Source organism: Lissotriton vulgaris, chromosome 2_1, assembly GCF_964263255.1.
Source record: "Lissotriton vulgaris chromosome 2_1, aLisVul1.2, whole genome shotgun sequence".
NCBI classification, from domain to species: Eukaryota; Metazoa; Chordata; class Amphibia; order Caudata; family Salamandridae; genus Lissotriton; species Lissotriton vulgaris.
In genome coordinates, this window is record NC_141687.1 from 723,008,013 (window position 1) to 723,032,580 (window position 24,568).

The 24,568-nt window shown below is 44.3% G+C and overlaps 1 protein-coding gene across 4 annotated transcripts in view; it reads left to right on the forward strand.

Annotated features, from left to right (window-relative positions):
• STK33 (serine/threonine kinase 33) overlaps nucleotides 1-24,568 on the forward strand; it is a 1,296,925-nt gene that overhangs the window by 324,804 nt on the left and 947,553 nt on the right. For all 4 annotated transcript variants that reach the window (XM_086956010.1, XM_086956012.1, XM_086956013.1 and 1 more), the window contains 2 exons: nucleotides 18,699-18,812; nucleotides 19,545-19,649. In XM_086956010.1, the coding sequence (XP_086812136.1) occupies nucleotides 18,699-18,812; nucleotides 19,545-19,649 (219 nt within the window). The remainder of the gene's footprint in view (nucleotides 1-18,698; nucleotides 18,813-19,544; nucleotides 19,650-24,568) is intronic.

Below are 24,568 nucleotides of genomic sequence, written 5' to 3' on the forward strand. Positions count from 1 at the left end.
CAGGTTCCTCATATCAGCAACAGACAAGAGGAAAATCATCGGCTAGAGGCAAGGCTCAACAGTCTAATGGAAGACAGTGACATCAGCATTGCCCCACCACCTGTCCAAACTCCAGCGACCATTATCTAGCTCTATTCTACCAAACCTCCTATCCTTCGAAAACAGCGGCACCTGTCCGCTCTCAAAATGGAAATTGTATCTCTCTTGAGAAAGGGGGCAATAGAGGAAGTGCCACGTCATCAACTAGGGAAAGGCTTTTATTCGCATTTCTTTCTAATAAAGAAAAAGCTTACAGGGAAATGGAGGCAAGTAATGGACCTAAGAAGTTTGAACAAAATCATCAAAAAGATTTCATTTCTCATGTTATCCCGACAAGAAACATTACTACTTTTTTGCCGAGGAGACTATCTAGCATCCCTGGACCTCTTAGATGCTTATTTTCATATTCCAACTCACATAAAACACAGAAAACTTCTTCGCTTTATGGTGGCGGGACGTCACTACCAATTCAAAGTCTTGCCATTCGGTCTGAAGTCAGCCCCAAGGGTTTTCACAAAGTGTATGGCGCCAGTGGCAGCTCACTTAAGACTTCAATGTCTTCAAGTCTTCCCGTACCTGGACAACTGGCTCATAAAAGGCGCTTCATTTCGGGAAACACAGCTCTCTCTGAAGCAATGTATGGATCTCTTCAGTCGTCTCGGTTTGAAAGTCAACATGGAAATGTTATGTCTTCTCCCGTCTCAGTCTCTTCAGTTTCTTGGAGCTATGCTTCGCACAAAAGAAGCAAAAGCTTACCCTTCAGAGGAACGGGTTCAAAAGATACTAAATCTAGCATCTCTCCTGCGAAAAAAGCAGTTCACTTCTGTGAGGATCTACAAGTCATTGTTGGGAATGATGTCTTCTTGTATCCCGTTGGTTCCCAGTTGCAGGCTACATATGAGGCCTCTTCAAGAACTTCTGGACAAACAGTGGATCCAATCTCTAGGATCTTTCGAAGATCGAGTGTCCATCTCTCCTCAGATAAAAAGAGCACTGTCATGGTGGACAATCAGAAAACATTTAACGAAAGGTCTGATATTCGACCCTCAACATCATAGTTATGTAATGATGACAGATGCATCTCAGAAAGGTTAAGGGGCTCATCTTCAAGACTTGGAAATTCAAGGTCATTGGTCAGTAAGGGAATCGCATCTTCACATCAACCTACTAGAGTTAAAAGCAGTGTTTTTGGGATTACAAGCTTTTCTACCCAGGATCACAGGTTCCACGGTTCTACTCAGGACCAACAGTGCAACTACTATGTTTTACCTGCTAAAACAAGGGGGCACAAGGTCGGAACTTCTCTCAAGGCAAGCGCAGGAGATTTGGAGGTTGTTACTTCTCCACAACATCTCGCTGCAAGTGCAGCACATTCCGGGAGTGAACAACTCGAGGGCAGATGGTCTCAGCAGATCTCTAAGTGTCTCTCACGAATGGGAATTACATCAGAATCACCTGTTCCTGGTCTTCCGCCTGTAGGGAACCCCGTCACTGGACCTTTTCGTGACAGTTCGCAACTCAAAATGCAAGCACTTCGCAAGCAGATTCCATCAGAAAGGATCGTGGGGCAATGCTCTCCAAATGTGCTGGACAGGAATGTTCGCATATGCCTTTCCCCCATTCTCTCTAATTTCAAAAGTGATCCGGAAAATGAAATCAGAGCCGTGCCACTTGATTCTCATAACTCCAGCTTGGCCAAGACAAGTGTGGTTCTCCGATCTCCTCAAGTGGTCAGTGGCACTCAGGTTTCATTTCCCACTCTCTCAGAGTTTGATTTCCATGAACAAGGGTAAAATTCTTCATCCGATTTTGAAATCGCTCAATTTGTCGGCATGGAACCTCATGAACATAAGTTTCAATCTTTGAATATTTCTCAAGAATGCAGAGAGATTCTTTCCAAATCACGGGCGATCTCTACGAACAAGACCTATACGGCAAAATGGAGGAGGTTTGGTCAATGGTGCGCTTCTCGAAATCATCATCCTTTTAATATTTCTTCAGAACAAATCCTGCCTTATCTTTTGCATCTGGCTAGAGCGAAACTTTCTCATGCTTCTATAAAGGTGCATTTGGCAGCTATCTCAAGATATAGAAGACATCCTGACCGCCCATCTCTCTGGTCTCAGAGAGTAATAAAGGAATTTCTCAAGGGACTTTTCAGGATATTTCCTCCAGTTCACCGTCGAACAGTCTCATGGCAGCTTAACACGGTTCTAGCACAACTCATGAAGTCTCCTTTTGAATCGATGCATAAAATGGATTTGCAATTTCTCTCATGGAAAACGGCCTTGCTTTTAGCTCTCACATCAGCAAGGAGAGTAAGTGAAATTCAGGCTTTCTCGATTTCTGAACCTTTTCTCCAATTTCGTCCTGAAAAGGTTGTCTTGAGGACAAATCCTAAATTCCTCCCTAGGGTTCCATCCGTATTTCATCTAAACGAACCTGTGGTACTGCCTACATTTTTTAAGGATCCTTCGTCGCCTGCGGAGCAATCTCAACGGCAACAGATGTCTAAAGTTCTACATTGACAGTACAAAGTCGTTCAAAAAAACAAACCAGCTTTTTGTACCATTTTCTGGTCCTAGAAAAGGGTTGGCGCTTTTAAGAGCCAGTATTTCTAGAAGGATTTCTTCGGCTATCTCTGTGCCATGACAAAGCCGGTAATCCTCTCCAATCCAAAGTACATGCACATTCCACCAGAAAAATGGCAACTTCTACAGCCCTTTTTGCAGGAGTGTCACTTGCAGACATTTGCCGAGCAGCAATGTGTAAAAATGTGCACACTTTTACTAGACACTATTGTCTAGATACAGCATGATGCAGCAATGGGAAAAACAGTTCTTCCAAGGTTGATAAGTGGGACTCGCACAGCGCTGGTTCTCTAGTGTACTCTGATGATTATGATCTGTAGCATGCTCCAGTGGAATCGCTGTCTAGTCCATACAGCGTAAAATAACCATGACTATTGCAAAGCTACCCCAACATGGGGGAAGACTCCTCTGTGCACTGCTGTAGTAGACGGAAAACGTCTAATTCAATTAACAAAACAATAAAGTTAGCTGAGTTCAATAAGTTAAGATATCAAGTCTTTTTTATTGATCAACTCATTGTCTTCATGGTTGTATTCAATCAGTTCATTATATCCTTATTGATGGCATCACGGTTTCGATTTCACCAATAAATAATCCTCCCTTTTTTTATTATTCCCAATGCATTTCGGCCGCTGTGGAGGCCCTTCGTCAGGGGATAACTCTACAAGTAAAGAAAGTGAGTGTCAGTAATGACTGTATCCACCTATCCTGATCATAAAGAGTAGCGTGGTGTGATAAATCATGCAGTTTATTTGATGTGCCATTATCATGCTGTGAAAAGAACTATAAAACAAAGGTGGTTTAAGCAAATCAAGCCTCTGGTGCCTGCATCTAGTGCATGCGTCTAAATCGAAATATAATCTGTGGTCATGTTCGAAAGGCTCTCCTTTCTATCAGTCGGAAGTATTAAACGGGTGAGGGATAGTGCTTTGGGAGGTGCGTGCATTAATGATAAAGAGTGACGTACCAGTGTTCGATGTTACGTCTCCGTGTGCTAGTTTATCCGTGTCTGCCAACATGCTTGCACTAGTTGAGAAAGTCTACCGAAAGTCAGATACATATAAAGTACTGGCTTAGTGGTGTCACAACTCTGTTCCTCCTGGAGACCAAATCGGGAAAGTAAAGTGAACCTGAGGCTGCCCTTTTCAAAGTTCAAACACTTTCCTGAATCCCAGGGAAGTCCATCCTTTTGTTGTGTCCATATTTTCCAGACCCCTGACTTGAGGAGTCTCAGGATTGAACAGGTAAAGGAAAGTTTGTATATTCAAGTAATACAGAGCCCAGCACAGGTCCCCACTGCTTAGTAACCAACAACAACACATGAAGAATGGAGGAGGTGTGGATTGTACTCAAGCTTAGAAAAATCTACAGTAACACAGCAGAGAGTTGGCAGATTCACCCCAACCCACATGGTAAATCAGTTTTCAGAGAGGGGATCCTGAGCTTGAGTATATGCAGAACGGGAGCCTCAATGAAGGATATGGGACTCCAGCACACGCAGATGTTTCTAGTGGACTCCACCGTTCACTCAACTGATGTAAAACACATGCCAACATCTTCCACACAGAAGGAAGGGAAAGGACCACAGAACTTTGATATACCTTTAGCTGGGAAGAGCCAGTTGATATTCTTATTATGAGAGGAACGAATAAAAAGACTTGTACCTTGATTCAGGAGATGGGTATTTTTGGGGTGGCCCATTGCCTGTAAAGTACAGCTCTCCTGTCTAAGAGGAAAGAAAAAGAGGGAGCACCTGCATTAAACTTGGATTATTGCAGAGTTCACTGGAGAAAATACATGTCTGGCCCAGAAAAGTGAACATATAGGGCGGCACCCTTTTTCCAAGCTGGGCATAGACGGTATTAACCGGCATTTTCAGCAGCATACGCGAATGGATGAGTTGGAAGGCCCAGCATAAAATTGAAAATCTGGCAAGGCAAGGCAAACCTTCCCTCAACCCGCCTTAACTTTTTCCAGGCTTTTCTTGGTGATTTAGGTGCCCAAACAAATGAATTCATATCTCGCTGTAGCTTATCAATGGCAGATTTTTCAAAGTATAGGGGATACAGTTAAAAAGAAAGGTAATCTTGGGGAGTATTGACATCCTAACTAGGTTAACCCTGCCTAAGATGGATAATGGAAGCAGGGCCCAGGATTTCAGCAACCTCAGACACTCCTTGGCCACCCTGCTAAATTGGCCTCGGAAAACTTAGTGATTTTCTGAACCACATTAATCCCCAAGTATCTTATTTTAGGGCTAGTCTGATACTGGTGCTGGTGCTGGTACTGTGTCCCTTCGAGATTCCACGCCATGATTTCTGTCTTAGCAGCATTGATCTCATATCCTGAGACCCGACCAAACTCCTGTGCCTGACTGATCACTGCAGGGAAAGCTGTTAACAAATTGGCTGACATAATTAAAATATCGTCAGCATACAGGGCGACTTTCCTCTCCCACTCTCCAAATTTAAATGGCAGAATATTAGGGTAGTCCCTGAGCTGTTGAGCACAGGGCTCATTATATAAGTCAAAAAGGAGAGGGGAGAGTGGGCAACCCTCCCTTGTCCCCCTCGAAATCTTTAAGGGCTCAGTGGTGTTCCCGTTCATAAAGAGTCTGGCAGTTGGGTTCTGGTAGGTCAGCTGCACCGATCGAATGAATTTTGGCCCTAAGTTGAATTTCCCCAAGACTTCGGCCAGGTAGATCCAATGCACCCTGTCAAGCGCTTTAGTAGCGTAGAGAGCCATTGCTATTAAAGGAAGAAAATACGCAGATTCCACATCGATGGCCCCTCTGAGATCGTAAGTAAGATCTGATAACTGCCGTCCCCTGATCAAGATGGAGAATATCACCCGCCACACGTCCCAACCTGGCTGCCAGAATGGAGCGAAGATCTTATAGTCAGCATTCAAAAGTGAAATTGGCCTATATGACCCACAGCATGAATGGATTTTCCCAGGTTTCAAAATAATTGTGACGTCATTCCATGAAACAGGGAGCACTAACCCCTCTTGTAGAATCTGGATGAAATCAATCTCATCACTCACTGATCGATAAATCTCTGCTGGAAGCCCGTCGGGACCCGCAATTGTCCCATTCTTACAGGACCAAATGACTTCCCTGACCTCCGCTTGGGTGACTTACTGATCTAACTGTTGCTGCTGTTCAGGGTTCAAGGAGGGAAGAGAGATATCCTCAAGCCAACTCTGGACACTAGAGTCCATCACCTTTTTGTCCTCACAATAGATGTTTTGAAAGAAGGTCTGAAAAACATCACAGATTTCCTTATCTGAGGAAAGAGTGGTGGCTCCACTGACGATTTCTTTAATGTGGTTCCTTGCCCGATCTGATTTAGATTTCCACGCGAGGAGTTTCCCTGCCCCTTCTCCATACTCAAAGTGGGCAATCCTACTAGCTCCCCATCTTCGAGTAACCCTGGTATGTAGGACACTCTCCAACTGACCCTTCAAGTTGTCATACTTGACCTTTATCTCTTGTTGGATGTCAGGCGGAACATGACCAATTAAATCGCCCCCTGCTGCCTTAAGATTGGCTTCTAATGATGAGACCTCGTCTTTATATTTTTTATTCTTAAACCTTGACTTACTTGAGATTTGACCCCGCAGGTAAGCTTTTAGTTAGTCCCAGACGACCACATGGTAGGACTTCATGAATGTCTATGTGCACAGACTGCTCACACTTTAGGAGTTCTATCCCGTGAGGTCACCAGCTGCGCCCATGGGTCACATCCACCATACTGCCTATTATTTTGGGGGGGGGACTATAATGGCCTGACAAACGCTGAAATGCTTTTGTGTTTGAGTCTGCTCTCATAAAAGCTACAATGTGTCTGTATTTGAATTACTTCGTACACCAAGAGAAGGGTTTACTCCAAACCACTTTGATTTCAGTTGACCTTTCTAGGTGAGAAGAAACATTAACCCAAAAGAGACTTATGTGATGTTCGGCTCTGGATAAGCCTTAGGGGGACACCCATCTTTCAGTGCCTGTAAAGTGGCCCTATCTGGAAAAAAACGTCAGTGTGGCATTGGTTCAAATATGGCTGAAATAATAAGTAGCTCTATAATGAAGGGCAGCCACACTTCTCTAATTTCCCTTTGAGTGCCCTGGAGTTGGTGGTGGTAATACCGCAACCATGGAGTTACTGGCCCCTGAGGAATGAGAACTTACCTGGGGAATCGGTAATTCCAGTACCAGTTCCATCCTTAATTCATCATTCTCTTTTGGAATTTTACATCAGCTGGAAACGCTGGAGGTTGAAACATGCTGGCTCAGCATTAAATCTGCTCACCTTTAATTGGAATGGGCTGATAACTGGATTTATTGGCACCTTCAGAATTACCTTAGTCAGACCCCCCATGATATTGTGTCAGGTTGTGCTTTTTATATGGTCTAATGTTGACAAAAACAAACCAATACATAAAAATAATAAATAAATAAATAAGGTAGCACTGTATGTTAAATTGCGTCAAAACACCTAGTGGTTGCAGTAAAGTTTATTTTAGGCCTGAAATCCTAGCATTATAGGCCAGTTTCAGGGTAGTGTGTACTATTGATTTCAAATATACTGAGACTGCGCACAAGTTTTCTTTTCCCACCTCCCTGTGATCGGTTCTGCGGGCCCTGCAGTTTGAGGCGCCAGTGAATCATAGGGGTGAAGCTTTCCACAAATTTTTCCTATTGTGATTCTCTCCTGGGTGGTTTTTTCCAAATTTTGCGGGCTGTTTTGTAAAAATCGCAGCCATTTTACGAAACTGACGATTTTGCATTTGTTTTGCAAATTGCGAAATCCTGGAGGGTCTGTAAAGTACTCCTACTTTTGTACCACAAATGCTTTCCACTAACCAGATGCAGAAACCTCTGTCAAAACACTGTCTATGTGACAGTCATCTCTGCACCCGTAGGTATACGTTTTTCTATAAAATGTGGGAGGGACCGGCGCAGTGGCTGAAAATGGGGGATACTTACTACTAAAAGAGAGGCGGTTAGGAAAAATTAAGGAGGTTTAACGGAGGTAGGTACAAACTAAGACAAACACTCACCCACAGAAGTGTAAGGCAAATGCTATTCCCAAACTACTCTTCTAAAGTTACCATAGCAGTTAAAGTCACAAACAGTAACAGTAGTAAATATACTTCTGCCCAGCCCTGAAGTAAGTCCAGCAGCACTGCAAATGGCCATGCACAGGTTCTGCAACACACTCTGATAAAAAGTAATGGCAGGGACTTACTATAACACCCCATAGGAAATTATGTTAAATATTTAACTATATATAGTGACCGATAAGACTCTGATAATAATTGCAGTCTTTTTTCTATTTCCTTATGTGGAACCTGTGAATGTGTGGGTGGTAACTATTAGTCCGCCCTTAGTGTTTTGTATTTAAACTCCCCATATGGCTTTGCAATCACATCATGTGATCAAGACAGTGGATACTGTCAAAACACATAATGGCGGGCATGCTGAGCGAAAATATGCTTGAATAAACTCCCTTTGTTTGGCACCAAGTAAACGGGTTCCTCTCTTCGTCTTTCCAGTCCGGTGAAACGTGGCAGGGCTGGGATAGTTTGGCGAGTTCTTCCTTTATTACTTGCACCTGAAGGCTTTTGTTGGTGCGAGAGGAACCCCTCCCCCTTGAGAGGCTCGGCGGCAGGAAGCGGAGAGCTCTGTTCACAGAGCCACCCATTGCGAGACTTCAGCGTGGAGTTAGCCGCCAGGAGCCCCCGGACACAGTGGAGTCCTGCCTCAAAGAGGGAATCGCAGCCTTCTGTTTCGGAGGAGCGGACGGCGTATGCGGTAATCCCAGGAGGTAGGAGATACAGATTGTCTGGCGGGGAGTGTGCCGGGACTGTAATCACGACCTAGCAAGACGTACTTTTTGCATACTGTGGATACAAGATCTAAACAAAGTGAAGTGCTAATTTACAAGTTGCTACAACACAGCTATGTCCGCAGATGTGTTGCGGAGCAGGGAAGAGGCGGTCGGCCTCGTATTTGTGAAACCCCCGGCTGGGGGAGCTGACTCAATATGGCAAACAACCATTGGAAATGCAAATCCGACTGTGAGAGATCTATACAGGAAGTTGGAAAAGCTCAAACTCCAAGAACAATCGAAGTGGTGGAAGAATAAATCCCTGAATATGTATTTGCAGGAGGGAAGGGTACCTAGAGGATTACGCATTAGTCTCGCCCCAAGCTATGAAACACCAGACCCGGATATGCTTACAGAATGGGCTGAGGCAAATTATGAATCGCCAGCTAAATTGATGACCATCTTGGTGAAGTATGCCGAGTCGGATCGATGTAAGCTTCAAGCCCAGATTGAGGAATTAGAGGAAGAAATAAGTGGCATGGGTGCGGGTGAGGCTATTGACAAAATGCCAGCTGAGATGACATTTAGGCTGAATAAAGAGGAGGAAGTCATAAAAAAACTAAAGGCTTTCAAATTCGAGCGGGACCGCTTGGATTACCTGCATGGTCAAATCTTTACTTATGCAAAGCGGTATGAGAGCGTTAAACCTAGAGCCAGGAAAACACGTATTATTCCACCTGGCAGCACCCCTGCTATCCCGTCCTCGTCAGATGCGAGTTCAGTAGGAAGCGAATCTGAAAATGAGGGAGCCAAAAGCATGCCGTTGGGGTTTACCGTACTGTCCCTTGCTCAGGAAGTGAGCTGTATGTGCCAGGACCGTCAGGACACATTGAGACCCAGGGTACAAATTGGCGGTCAAAACACCAAAGGGCCAACTGGAAACGAGGCGAAAGGAGAAAATGTTGTGCCAGGAAAAACAAACAACAACCAAAAGCCTCAGAAGGGTCGCTGGAACAAAAAGGCAGCAAAATCACAGGCGGCAGCCCCTGCTCAGTAATGAATCTCACAACGCTAGCCCTCACGGACAAAGAAAAAAACATCCTCAGTTTAGGTTTGACATATTGCCCTCCCTGCAATTTTAATTATGCTGATGTAAGGATGGATGCCTTCCGTTTTGTTAGGAAGCATAAACTCAAGAAATATTTTAGGGTACAACCTACCAAAAAGAAAAAACCTGGTGAAATCGCAAATAGCCCACTTCTCCTTAAAGCTGGAGATCGGTCCGACTTTGATGATATATGGGCCTTGCAGGAGGAGACACATCCATCAATACCAGTCCCTCTAGTTAGATCAAGAATTGACCAGGCGGTTTGCGCTACTCAGTTCAAACCGAAATCTGTATTCCTCCCAACTATAACTCATGACAACATTGATGTTTATCAGGATCTGGTCACAAAAGACTTGAAGAAATTGTACATCGCAACCAGCAAGAGACACATGCTGGTCAACAATTTGAATCAAAGTTACAATATTTTAATAAAGAAATTAGAATCCAACAACAACATTGTGATCCGCCAAGCGGATAAAGGCGGCAACGTAGTTCTGTGGCTCAGAGAGATGTACATACAAGAAGCAGAATCACAACTTCATGACCAGTCCTATTACAGGAAAATCAACTTGAGAGCGATAAGATTAGCATGGCAAGATCAAAATGCTAAACTGGTTGCATGGAAAAGTGGAAACTTGATTTCTAAGGAAGAATTTGGGTTTCTCAAAAAATATTTTCCAGTCATACCCTCATTTTATTTGCTTCCCAAAATACACAAACGTTTGGACAATTCCCCCGGAAGACCTATAATTTCAGCTATTAATAGCTCCACGGAAAATATGTCAACATATATTGACTACTTTCTACAAGACAGTGTGAAGAGCCTGAGCTCTTATGTACAGGATTCATCTGACTTTCAAATTGTGTACTCATGACATTGGATGTTGCTTCATTGTACATATCAATACGCCACAATGATGGCATTAGAGCTGTTAACTACTACCTGAACAGACGTGCAATCAATTTTTCTGCACACAATTCTATATTGATCGCTATGATCAAAATTTGTTTAGAACAAAATTATTTTTTGTTTAACAATCAGGCGTATCAACAAACTTGGGGGTGTAGCTATGGGGGCCTGTTTTTCTCCCAGCCTAGCGTGCTTGCACATGGGCTGGTGGGAGGAACAGGTCCTCATGGTACAACATCAGGCTATTATGGAGAGCCATGTCCCCCTGTACCTGAGGTACATAGATGACCTCTTTTTCATATGGCAAGGTACAATGCAGGAAGCTAGCGGGTTTGTAGAACAGCTTAACATTAACAACTTAAATCTCGAATTTACGTCCAGAATGAGTACATTGAGTGTATGCTTCTTGGACATAGCGTTATAGAGTCAGGAGCACTAGCGACTAGGCTATACAGGAAGCCAACTGTGGGTAACACCATCCTGCACGCGGCCAGCCAGCACCCCCACCACTTGATACGGAGCATCCCCTTCGGGCAATTCGGATGAAAACACACGCCTACCATGGGGCTTTGCTCAATAAAAGGTCACAAAATCACATGGTGCATCTTAGAGCATCTGATGGAAGCAGCCCCTGAGGAGGGGGGGGGTTCCCCCAGAAACGCGTCGGGCAACAATTTTAATGCAGTGTGAAGACGTATGCTGAAACAAGAGAGCCCGGAGGGCAGAGCCCTGCAGAGTGCCCCTTAGATGCTCAAGCATTTGTGTGTATGTATATGTATATGTATATGTATATATATATATATATATATATATATATATATATATATATTACTCAGGAAGTCAGCCTCACGTTCTGTAGAAGGATGACAGCGGACCCAGGAACTTTCAGGTGCAAATTTTTATTATGTGCAAAAGTGCCCCCGCACCATAGCCATGACGCGTTTCGGGTCTTCCTCGACCCTTGATCACATGTGTATGTGTATGTATATGTATATATATATATATACCAACTTGTCTCCGAAGTGCTTCGTGCACAGACAGGTACGCAGACAGCAATAATCACAAAGTCGCCAGAGTCAGACATCTTCTTTTCAATTGCTTTTATTTATGCATTAAAGTGGTGCATATCGTCAGACGCGGAATATATATATTCCATTCCAAGGCTAACCTGGTCTGTATGTTTCTTGTGAAATCTGATCCCATTTGTTGTCTGGAGGTGCATGTTGCAGCATCTCTATGTGATTGTCACCATATTTGTGCCTGTGATCTATATCTATCTATCTATATGAAATGAAATGATTACGCACTTGTATAGCGCACGACTACCCGTAGGCATCTCAGCGCTTGTACGAATACCGCTGAGGAACCCTTCCTGGCCTTTCACTGTGAGGAGCCCACTCCTGGGCACCCCCAAGGTGAAGTCAGGCAACCTCAGCGTTGTTGGGGCCGTTGTAGAGATTAAGCAAGCTATTGCCCAGAGGTGCAGAGTGGGACTCATGATTAGAATAGGCACCGAAGTGAGAATTATTAGGTCTGAGGAAATTGAGCCCGAGATCCGCCGAGGCGGGAATTGAACCCTGGTCCCGGCCAGACTACTGCATCAGGGTCTGCCGCTCTAACCATTGAGCCATTGATGCTCCTTCTGACTGCCGATGGCCCGAGGGAATTGGCACACACCCCGGCGGAGCACGCCGGTAATTAATCTCCGTCTTACTCCCAAAATGTTGTGCGCTCTCAGAAACAAGGATCAGCCAAGAATCCGTTCCAAGGGTGTTTATTCAAATAACACCCTTGGAACAGATTCTTGGCTGTGGGACCTTGTTACTGAGAGCGCACGACATTCTGGGCGTAAGACGGATATTTATATATATAGATATATAGATCGATCTATCTATCTATCTCCTACTGGCGGTTGCCAGTCAAGCGGGGGCCGAGAAAAAAGGGGGGTCCCAAATGTGTTTTTCCCCATGCAATTTTCCATAGGAACCGTTCATCGCGGCTATAGCCCGAACTGAACGGAATGACACCAAATTTAACAAAGTTCAGGGGGGCGCTAGAGGGCGCACAGACAGAATGGCTGCACGAGAGTGAGGCTCCTGTTTGCCTGGAAATATCATCCATAATTTATTCTTAAAGCTGGCACCGAAACTCGTCTGGACGACGGCAACAAACCAGCTAACATTGGGGGCACCCTCAGTGAAAACCTCAGCTGAATCCGAGGTGCTGTTCATGTGCTGTGAACCGCGAAACTCCCGACCGGCGGTGGCGCTGGAGGTGCTGAGTACGGCGAGGAGGAGTCCGAGTGCTAATCTGGGCCGCGGCTTGCCACCGGAAGTGCAGGCCTAGCAAGAGAGGTAGACGAGTCGGGCGCCGACCGAGGGCACTGACCGGCAGAAGCGCCGCGGCCGGCTTACCTGACTCTGGGAGACATGCTCATATTATTGGCAGGTCTAGAGGCGCTGCTGGTGGAGAGACGCGACCGGAGGTGGAGCCGACCCTCCGTGTCGCGGACACCGAAGGGGGAAAGAGAGGCGGCATGTGCTGGGTGGATCGATGTGGAAGGAGTGTGGAAAAGGCCCCCCCGCCCCGACACGAGGGGCTACAATAGTGCCGTGAAGGTGGCAGAAGCGCCCAGACCGCTTCCGAAGACAAGAAACCTGCTAAATTGAGTGCGCAAGGAAAGCTGCAGACGGTGGGGCAGGTCTAGTGAGAGGGGCCTGGATGCTCATTGAGCCCCCGGTTCGTCCGTCGAGAAGTAGCGACACCCCGTAAAATAACAGCAGAACGCGAACCACGCTCCTGTGGATTGGTAACCTGTGTAACATTCGACTCTGGGGAACTGCCTCCGGCGTGCCTAGTATCCTGAAGTATCAAGATTGCACCCTGACTCACTTGCCGGTGCCAGTTAAAAAGTTAGATAGAGTTGGTTCCAGAGCAAGAAAGGGGTCAGGGATGCTACTCCCGGTATTTCCTGATACCCAAGAAGGATGGCAGGTTACGTCCAATCCTGGATCTCAGTATCTTGAACCTTTTTCTGAAGCAAGAGAAGTTCAAGATGCTTACCCTTGTGCAGGTTCTGCAGGTTCTTCAGGCGCTGCAACAAGAGGACTGGATGGTGTTGATCGACTTGCACGATGCGTATTTTCATATCTCGATCCTGAAGTCGCACAGGAAGTATCTCCGTTTCACGGTGGGTTCGCAAAACTATCAGTTTGTGGTACTCCCATTTGGACTGCACCTCGAGTCTTCACCAAGGTGATGGCGGTGGTGGCAGCCCATCTCAGAAGATCGGGGATCCCAGTTTTCCCCTATCTGGACGACTGGCTTCTCAAAGCAGAGTCTCCAGAGAAGGTGCTTCATCATTTGCAGGTAACAACCCAGCTGTTGTACGAATTGGGTTTTTCAATAAACGTTCCCAAGTCTCACCTGGTGCCCTCTCAGCGCAACCTGTTCATAGGGGCGGTACTGGACACCACTGTTTGTTGAGCATTCCCTCCACCACAAAGGATTCTCGACAGTTAGGAAATGATTACCTTGTTTTTCAATGGAGTGGTCGTGCCAGTCCTGAAGGTCCTTCGTCTGCTCGCTCTGTTTTGCTTCCTGCATTCTGTTGGTCAACCATGCACGCTGGCACATGAGGGAGCTCTAGTGATGCCTCCGCAAACAGTGGTATCAACACAATGGGGATCTCAGGGAGTCAATAAAGATCTCCAGAGAAGCTGCAGCAGATCTGTCTTGGTGGAGCGTGGAGGGCAATCTGTCTCAAGAAAAGCCCTTCCATCTTCCTCGATCGGTGGCAACAGTGATAACGGATGCATCCACTCTAGGGTGGGGTGCTCATCTGGGGGACCTGGAGATCAAGGGGCTTTGGTCTCGAGGGGAAAGGTTGCTTCACAACAACCTTCTAGAGTTACGGGCGATACGTTTGGCGCTCAAGGCCTTCCTCCATTCCCTTTGCGGTCAGTCGGTTCAAGTCCTGACAGACAACACTACCGCGATGTGTTATGTCAACAAACAGGGAGGAGTGGGGTTGCATTGTCTCTGCAGAGAGGCTCTGCGTCTCTGGTCCTGGTTCAGGACCATCAGATTTTTCTGATGGCAAATCATCTGGCCGGAGTTCTGAATGTGTGTGCAGACCGTCTCAGTCGGCAGTTCATCCAGAGGTAGTTCGTCACGTCTTTCGGATGTGGGGAACCCCTCAGGTGGACCTGTTTGCCACTCAAGAGAATGCTCACAACCCATCATTGTGCAGTCTCCAGTATCCGATGCAGGGAGTTTTGGGGGACGCGTTTCAGTTGAGTTGGGGTTCACAACTCATTTACGCGTTTCCTCCCATACCCTTGAATCGTCGGGTTCTGAAGAAGATTCGCCAAGACCGGGCCCAAGTCATACTGCTCGGCCCGGAATGGCCAAGAAGGGTGTGGTACACAGATCTTCTCCACCTCTCCTTGTGCCCTCCGCTCTGTCTCCCTCTCAGGGCAGATCTCCTCTCGCAGTCACAGGGGCAGGTTCTACGCCCCCACCTCCAGAGCTTGCACCTTCATGCCTGGAGATTGAACGGGGCAATCTGAATTCTTTCTCTCTCCCGCCTGACGTGGTGGATGTGATTCTTTCAGCCAGGCGTCTTTCTACCAAGTCTATTTATTCGTATAGGTGGTCTATATGTGTCTCATGGTGTGGAGAGAGGTCTATTTACCTCTTAAGATCTCGTTTATCCAATATTCTTCAGTTTGCTCTTTCTTTAGCCCAGCAGGGTTTTGCTGTTGCTACTGTGAAAGGCTATTTGTCAGCCTTGTCGGCATTCCTGTGTTTACCGGATCAGCCATCCTTATTTAAATCACCTATTGCGTTACGATTTATTAAGGGCCTCACAAACAAATTTCCGCCCACTCCATTTATTGTGCCTCAATGGGATTTAAATCTTATTTTAACCTACTTGATGGGTTCTCCTTTTGAACCTTTGCACAAGTGTCCTTTGAGGCTGTTGTCTTTTAAGACAGTATTTTTGGTTGCTATTACCTCGGCAAGGAGGGTAAGTGAGCTTCAACCTCTAAGTTCAAAACACCCATTCTTGCTGAAAGAATGGTACTTAGGACCAGGGCTGCTTTTCTGCCCAAAGTGGTAACTCCTTTCCATTTGGGACACTCTATTACCCTTCCTTCTATCCTCCCCCTCACCCTTCCAAGGAGGAGGAGTGGCTTCACTGCTTGGACCCTAAAAGGGTGGTGAGTTTTTACCTTGACAGGACTACAAACTTTCGTTTACATGATCAGCTTTTTGTGGGCTTTGCTGCTGCAGAAAAGGCAGAGCGATGCACAAGCGCACTCTTTCAAGATGGATTATCTTGTGCATCAAGATCTGTTACTCTATGGCCGGTAAGGAACCTCCAGAAGGTGTAAGAGCTCACTCTACTAGAGCAAAGTCTTAAACATCTGCTTTGTCTAGAGGTGTTCCTGTAGATGACATTTGTAGAGCGGCAACTTGGGCCTCCCTCCACACTTTTGCAAAGCATTACTGCTTGGACTCCGAGGTGAGGAGGGACGGCCATTTTGCTCGTTCTGTTCTCCAAGACTTTCTGGTATAGAAGGGTGAATACCCTCCTCCGGGAGAGGGGACTGCTGTGGGACTCTAGTCACAAGGTGAGGAATCCGCTGGCAGATGTGTCCATCAGAAGAACAAGTTACTTACCTTCGGTAACGCTTTTTCTGGTGGATACAGTGTCTGCCTGTGGATTCTTCACTGGCCCACCCGCCTCCCCGTTGTCCACCCTTGTATACCTACAATGTTGATTTTGTCTTCTTTGCTTTCAATGAAAGTGTTTTACTGTAATGTTTTCACACTGTGGGTGTATTTTGACTGCTGTGTACTATGTATACTGTACATATTTATGTCGGTCCGTCCGTGTGCTTCGAGGGCACGGAAAAAAGGGCGGAACTGACGTCATCACGCCGACGAGGCCCCTTTATGGCTCCAGTGACGTCAGCGGAGTCGTGAGCAGAGCCAAGGTTCTACGACGTCGTCCTCGTCAGCATGGAGAGCTACAAAACATTTCCGAATGGCTGCTGGCGCAGGGGATATTCATAAGGTGAGGAATCCACAGGCCGATACTGTATCCACCAGAAAAAGCGTTACCGAAGGTAAGTAACTTGTTCTTCCAGTCCTAAAAGTCTTATGCCTGAAAGTCTTCATTCTGTTAGTCACCAATGCACACTGGCATATGAGGGCCCTCCAGTGGTTCCAACACAATGGAGATCTACAAGCCGGTTTAAAGATCCCTAGGGACCCTGCGGTGGATCTGCAATGGTGGAGTGTGAGCAGCAGCCTTTCTCATGGGAAGTTGTTTCACCCTTCTCCAGTAGCAACAGTGATAACGGATGTCTCCACTCTGGCATTAGTTACTCAACTGGAGGAACTGCACATCAGAGGTCTCTTGTCACCAGGGGAACAGACTACACACATAAGTCTGGTTTAAATTGCGGGACATGCCTAACTCTCAAAGCCCTCCTTTCTTCCCTTTGTGATCAGTTGGTCCGGATATTGATAGACAATGCAACTATGATATAGTATATCAACAAACAAGGGTGAAGGAAGGTTGCATCTTCTCTGCAGAAGCCCAGCAAGATGTACGGTTGCCACTGCTAAAGATTAGTTATCAGCCTTATCAGCTTTTCTTTGTCTACCTTATCAGCTTTTCTTTGTCTGCCTGATCAACCATCCCTCTTTAATTCACCTATTGTTCCTACAATGTCTCACAAACAAGTACTCAATTTATTATGCCACAATAGGATCTTAATTTGGTTCTCACTTAACTAATGTGTTCCCTGTTTGAGCCTTTACACAGTTGTCTCTTACGTTTTCTGACATTTCAGACAGTTTCCTAATTACTCACTTTAGCATGTTGAGTAAGCGAATTACAAGCCTTGAGTGTAAAACCTTCTTTCACCTCCTTCCCTGATGAGCTGGTGTTGAAAACCTGCCTACCACAAGTGGTTACTCCTTTACACTTAGGGCAATGCATTACCCTTTAAACATTCAATCCTCTTCCACATCCAACTAGTTAAGGCAACCCACAAACAAATTTGTTGAAGATGAATAATCATGTGATCCAATGTGCACAAGGATTCTCCAGAAACTATTTGAATTCATTCTACCAGAGTAAAGTCCTCAACATCAACACTGGCGCGAGGGGTGCCAGTGGCAGATATTTGCAAAGCGGCAACTTGGTCACCCCTTCACACTTTTGCGAAACGCTATTGTTTAAATTTTGAAGTGAGGTGGGATGGTAACTTTGCTCTTTCTGCTGTACAGAATTTGTTGGTATAACCTCCCATGCATCCACCTCCAGATATGGAACTGCTAGCGGAATCAATTCAAAAGGCAGGGAACCGGCAGGTAGAAGTATCCATTAGAATAACAAGTTATTTACCTTTGATAACAAAGATTCCCGTGGATACTCTTATCTACCTGCAGACACCTCCAAGTTTCATAGCTGTAAGATTAAAAGTCCTATTGTTATGTATTCTAACAATCAATGACAACCGCACCGATCTGGCTAAGATGTTGGTTTCATCTCTTCGCCTCAAAGGAGTGCTAAAACTTTGACATCTGATGTCAGCATGGTGACGGGAGCACTTTGTCTCCAGTGATGTCACAAGGATCTGCGTGCAGTTATAAGGTGGAGCCAGCACCCCCTACAGGTGTGGGGGAGCCATCCAAAGATGTCCATATCTGGATTAACACCTGGGATATTTAAAAGATGAGGAATCTACAGGTTGAAACTGTATCTACCAGTAAATAGAGTTACCAAAGGTTTGTAGCTTGTTTATTTTGTTAGGACATCACATTTTTCAATATAGCGGCATCATTCTGAGCATGGCCGACACAACTTTAGACTGGTTTCTCATGGTTTTGATGCTTATTTTTTTTTGTGCTATTTTCGGTACCATCAAGATCTTTTTACATGGCACAGTCTGTGTTTCTGTCTCTAATGGTATTTGCTTATTTTACACAGTTCGAATTGTTAGTCCTCTTCTTTGCATATTTCCAGTTTCTATTAAATGTGCTCGTTTATCATTTTAAATACGTCCCTCGCTGCTTTATCCTCGTGTTTATCGTGCAAATGTTTACTATAGTGTTTATTTAATGTAAGGCATTCTCGAGGCGTCAATCGAGTTCTGAAACTATGCATGTTGTAATAAAGTAATTTTTCCTTTTCCTAGCAAATCTATAATTTTGGAAAGAAACTTGGACAAGGCAGTTTTGGAGTGGTGGTAGAAGCAACACACAAAGAAACTCACCTAAAATGGGCAATTAAAAAAGTAAATAGAGAAAAGGTAAATATTCTGTTCCCTTGTTGTATGCACTTTAATCATCGATTTTTTTTATTTCTACCTCTTATGTTTGTGGAATAACGTATCGCTTGATTACGGACTTCCTTTGCTCTAAAATTTGTTCAATACAATATCCCAGTCTCTCGCAATACAAAGGCATGCGTTAGTAGACTAGAGCTATTATAGTTGTTTTGAATGACGAGGTGTTTCATAATACAAAAAATTTACTTGAAGCTTTCTATGCAAAAATCGCAACTGAATAAGGCAAGAAATTGGGGTGCAAATCTGTCCAAGTTTCCAAACAAGTTGTGGTATTTCTTGAACTTATTCTTTTGACAGACGGTGGTTTTACTTGGAACCGATCAGATTCCATTGTAAAATTCAGATTTAGACTTTTGAAGTTCTATTCCTGTTATTCCAGAAATATATTCTCTGCGTTTTCCGAAATTATTACGAACTCCACAAGTACCGCCCGAATATTATGCAGAAACAGTGGTGAAATACTTCTAATATTATATAACGAGTTTTTTGAGTAAAGCAGAATGATGGAATACATTTAGAATTTGTAGTATCTTCTTGGATGTAAAACATATAAGATAAGAAATCAGTGGTTTTATAGCTTTTTTAGGTTAGGGTGCCTCCTTTGTTGTGTGAAGACTTTTTATGTCATCTGTGTAGTAGCTATTTTACTCGAGTTCTAATTTCTAACAGGCATTATTCTTTCCGTTTATTTAGGCTGGAAGTTCAGCTGTAAAAATGCTAGAAAGGGAAGTTAGCATATTAAAAATTGTGAAACACGAACACATAATACATCTAGAAGAGGTTTTTGAAACGCCTAAGGTAAGGATCACTTGATGCTTCACAGTAAATCAAACATTTAGAATCCTTTAAAACAGTTTTTGTTGCCTTTGTCTCAAGACTTACTCTTTCCCCAACACCTCTTCCTTCCCACTGTGTGGGGTGGAACTATTTACCTTGATAGAGCATGAACGTGTGGCCGAGGACCTGGAACTAATCTTCATCCATCCATTATCTTCTACTTCACTTGTTCGGTCACTTTTTGCCTACCTAGTTAATTGGCTTTTTGGGACTTGCTCTCTTATGAAGCATAGTTTGGACATTCTATTTCGGAGGCAAACATTTCCTCCCTCCTTTATGTTGCAAATAACTGGTTTCGAAGACTATATGGAGTGTTATGTGTATGCGACCATCTAGGGCTTTGCATCAGGGATAAAGTTTTCTTCATTTAATTGGTATCTGGAGTATTTGTGCTTCCCTTTCTTTTTTTAAAAAAAATATCTTTTTATTGCTTTTAATAAACAAACAAACAGTCGGCAAATCACCAGTAATTGAAATATGGCATGCTTGTGTACAGTATTTCACAAGGGATATAGAGCAGATACAGTCAGTCAGTCAAGAATTCTTTATTCGATAAAATTAATATCATAAAAGAGATGGTACAATCATATTTATATAACACATTTCAATTTGATTTAACAGGATAAAATGCAATACATTCATTATCATTATTAAAAATACAGTACATATTTAAAAGAATTTCTAGCATTTAAAAAATGTGTGCCTTTAAAAAACTGTTAGTACTGCAGCGTTACTACGTTAGTATAATACTTTTCTTTTTACAGAAAAACATTACTCAAAACAACTTTGGATCTGCGGTAAGCTGTTAATATTTTCTTTATACGGATGGCTGCCGTCAGAAAACTAGCCACACAAAACATAATATAAGGGCTACCCAGTTGCATTAAGTAAATTAGGGCGGGCCTAACCTGAATAAAGCCCGCCTTCTTCAGGAGTGGTAACAAATATTTCCGTCTACATGGGTCGTAATGAGTGCAAAACATGACAAAATGAAGCGTATCCTGTAGTGAGAAACAATCACAAGAACAAGGATCCGCCTTGTCAGGTGCGCACCAAGTATGGAAGACTACCAAAGAATAGTGGATCAAATTTAGGCGAAATCTTGTCAGGAGGAATCTATGATGTCGGTTATTCACCACTGTTAAGTATGGTTCCGGGCCTGTGCAACTGACCAGCCCATAGTTTATTCTTACAAGAGGCTTTCTCAGCTCCGTCTCCTCCCGATCCAATGTAAAACGGTCCATTAGGGCCTTTTTTGTTGGGAGAATATCCTTTTTTGTTATTAATTCAGGAGAGTAAAACCTGGATGAGCGACCTATTTTTTGCAGACCCTTTTTAATATAGTTCAGCCATTCAATTTTATCGGCCCTCTTTAAATGCAAGCAGTCCTTAATAATAGAGTGGTTTAAAGTTATTTCTTTGTTGAGCCAGATTTTTAGCCAATACAGGAGGGGTGCTATTTGGATATGGTCTGAAATATAGCCAATCCCCACTTCAGTGTGTGTTGTAAAAGTGGGGGTAGACTGAGGAACTGAAAGGAGACCCCTCAGGAATTTGTTTTCTACCAATTGGATTTTTTTAGGTGTGGTATAACCCCATATCTGGCATCCATAAGAGGCCACTGCCAAACATTTTGCTTTGTAGACCTTAATGATAGCTTCAACCGGTCTACCTCCCAGTTTTTTGGCAAAGCCCATGAGGCCCGAAACACTTCTACTAAAAACCACGCTACGACTTGTGTGTTGTGGACGCCAGGTACCCTTTTCATCAAACAGAACCCCTAAATAGGGAAAGGAGGGGACCCTACATACCACTTCATTATTGCAATAAAAGGTTTTTTGTATCCCCTTATTTCTGCCCTTCCCTGCTATTAGAACCTGGGATTTTTTGGCATTGACCTTGAGATCAAGGTTACTCATAAAAGTGCCAAAGGCATTCAGCAGTTTTTGAAGACTCACCCCGGTACAAGCCGTAAGTACGGCATCATCCGCGTATAGGAGAACAGGTATTACCTGTTCCCCCATAAGCGGAATGTCCTGTGAGACCTCCCCCTGCTCAGCCCCAAGGGCATTAATGTAGAGGGTAAACAACAGGGGCGCCAAGATGCACCCCTGTCTTACCCCTCTTTCAGTTCCGAATGGCCTAGTACATCGCCCTTCCATACTCACTCTTATTTTTGCAGACACGTTTGTATGCAAGTTCGCCAGAAAGTGCACTAAGGGAGGGTCAAGACCTAGCTCAAGGAGACCCATCCAAAGCTTCGACCTATTAACTAGGTCGAACGCTGAGGATAGGTCCATAAAACCCATGTATAAGTTGCCCTCCTTGGCCACAGTATACTTGCTGACTAATAAATGCAGATTTAGACATTGTTCAATGGTTCCTCTATTTGACCTAAAACCATATTGCAGGTTAGACAGGACCCCTTTCTCCTTCAACCAATCACTTAGTCTGTGCAGGACCACCCTTCCCAAGACCTTTACTGAAGAATCGATTAGTGAAATTGGTCTATAGCAAGAGGGATCCTGCCTAGAGCCTTTTTTATAGACCGGGATGATAGTTGACGTTAGCCATGATTGTGGGATATTATCTTTACTAATAGAGTTAAAAAGATTTACTAAGATTTTGGACCACAAACTAGGGGCAGCTTTGAATAGATCGGCTGGGACCCCGTCCGGTCCTGGCGCCTTGTTTTTAGACATTTCCTCGATGGCTCTTGCAACCTCAGCGGTTTCAAAGGTCAGCGGTGAAAAGGTGTTCTCAGGGAATTCGGCCTCAATGTTTTGACAATTGGTAAACCATTTATGTGATGGATCAGATAGTCAAGGTGATAGGGTTTCATTGTCAAGGGGAGCAACTGGTGCAACACAAATATCCCCTCTATAAACGTGGTTTCATTGTCAAGGGGAGCAACTGGTGCAACACAAATATCCCCTCTATAAACGTTCCATTTAGCCCAGACTCTGGACCATTTTTGTGTGCACCCTCTTGCGACATAGACCGTTTTCTCACAAAACATTCACCAGTCAACGTTTCGCTTCCATGTTGTGACAGTAGGGGGTACCAGTCCTCCCCATAGCTGAGCAATATTTCATTTGGCAACCGCAGCTCCCAGTGGGTGCTTCCCTTTTTCAAAGTACTCTCTGAAATCATACTCGCTGCAAAGAAATCTTTCCAGTGATTTCATCTCAGTGGACTTCTGAGAAACTGAAAGTAAATTATCCTGTCCTTTCAAAGGATTCCGAAATCAGGCTGCTTAATTGGGCAAACATCATCCAATTGCCTCATTGTCAGAATAAGGCACCAGGAAAATCAGATCTGGTTATTTCCATTATACTTTGGACGACTTTGCTTGTCTAATTGTGGTACAATTCTAAGGTAGAATACAAAACAGGAACTGGAAGGGTCCACAGGAAAGTTTTAGGTCCTGCACAGCCACTTTTCCCAGGAAACTGCGAAACAAACTCAACTGTCTGAAGGTCTGGAGTGTTCCTTGGTGCCCAACGGCATCCTCCACCAATCAAAGTATCTAATCATGCCTAGGTGGAGCCCTCATTTGGGAAACCCTAATAAGGTGACGGAGTCCCATCACTCACCAAGGTGACCTGCTTCATCATCTGGGATCTCCACCCAGCTGTAACCCCTAGTACAGCAAAGGGCTACAATCCCCTTACTGTGAGGGAGGAGCACAGGGATGTTTTAAGGATCTCCTAGGATATACTAAAATCCAGAAGGTGATGAGCGGAGGTGTACTACAAGGTGATGGGCGCAGTGCTATGAAAAGAGTGTAAAAAGTGAATTAAAACTGGCTACCAAGAGAATAAAAGTTTATTATATATCCCTTGGTGTCAGGGTTAAAACCAGTGCTAAGGCAGTTTTGGAAAAATAAACTGCAACTGTCTAGTTAGAGGGTCGGTCTACATGTTTCAGATATTGTGACGTAAAGAGTGTCTAGCCTTCCTCAGGTCCTAAAAAGTGTAAGCCACTGCGTTTATACGTGACAACAAAAATAATACACACCAGAACTTCAGACAGTTGAGTTTGTTTCGCAATGCTAAGATATCCATGCCTAATTCTCTTTGTGAGAACCCACAAAGACAAAAGCCTAATCATTCGGGCCGAGCATGCAAGCGCATGCACTCGCTTGTGATACTATTGTGTTCAGTAAATTACTTGCAGCCAGCCTGTAATTCCAATCAGGTGTATTGAAAGCTTTTTCAATGGCAAGTGCCACAAGAGCGATAGACTTTAATGTGATCACTCTCTTTAAAAAGTTTGAACAACCTCCAGAAATAATTTGTACACTATTCTACTTAACATGGTCGCTCACAAAAAGACTTACATGATCCGCAATTTTAAGCCAAAAGGTTGACGGGCATGAATTTACTACTGATAAGCCTCCTTCCACCACGTCTTATGGAAACCGCTCTGTAGTTAGAATATTTGTTTTTGATTTTAAAACGTTTGTTTTTATCTCTTTTCAACACTTAAAACCACTTTAAACTTTGTTTTTTTAAATCAACTTCTGTTTTTTTACCCTAAGATAAGATGTTATTGCTGTGGGCAACTATATTGTCACTTTAAACTTTGTTATTTTTCAGCAAATGCATTTTTTAAAATGAAAATCAAGCTCTAGCAAAAGCCCATCCCAGTAGGCCAATCTGTGGCCATCATACCCACTGTACACTGCGGTCAACATAGCCGTGGTCCACATAGGGTTGGTCACACAGCCAGGCTCCGCACCCTACCCCCTGCTCTGCATGGCTTTTAGCTGTGCCCAGTAGGGGGTTGGCTGCTGGCCAGCCCTGGTACCCAACCCCCTCACAGGCACACAAGAGACACCCAACCTTCCACTGCAGCAGCCATCTGCCGTTTGCAGC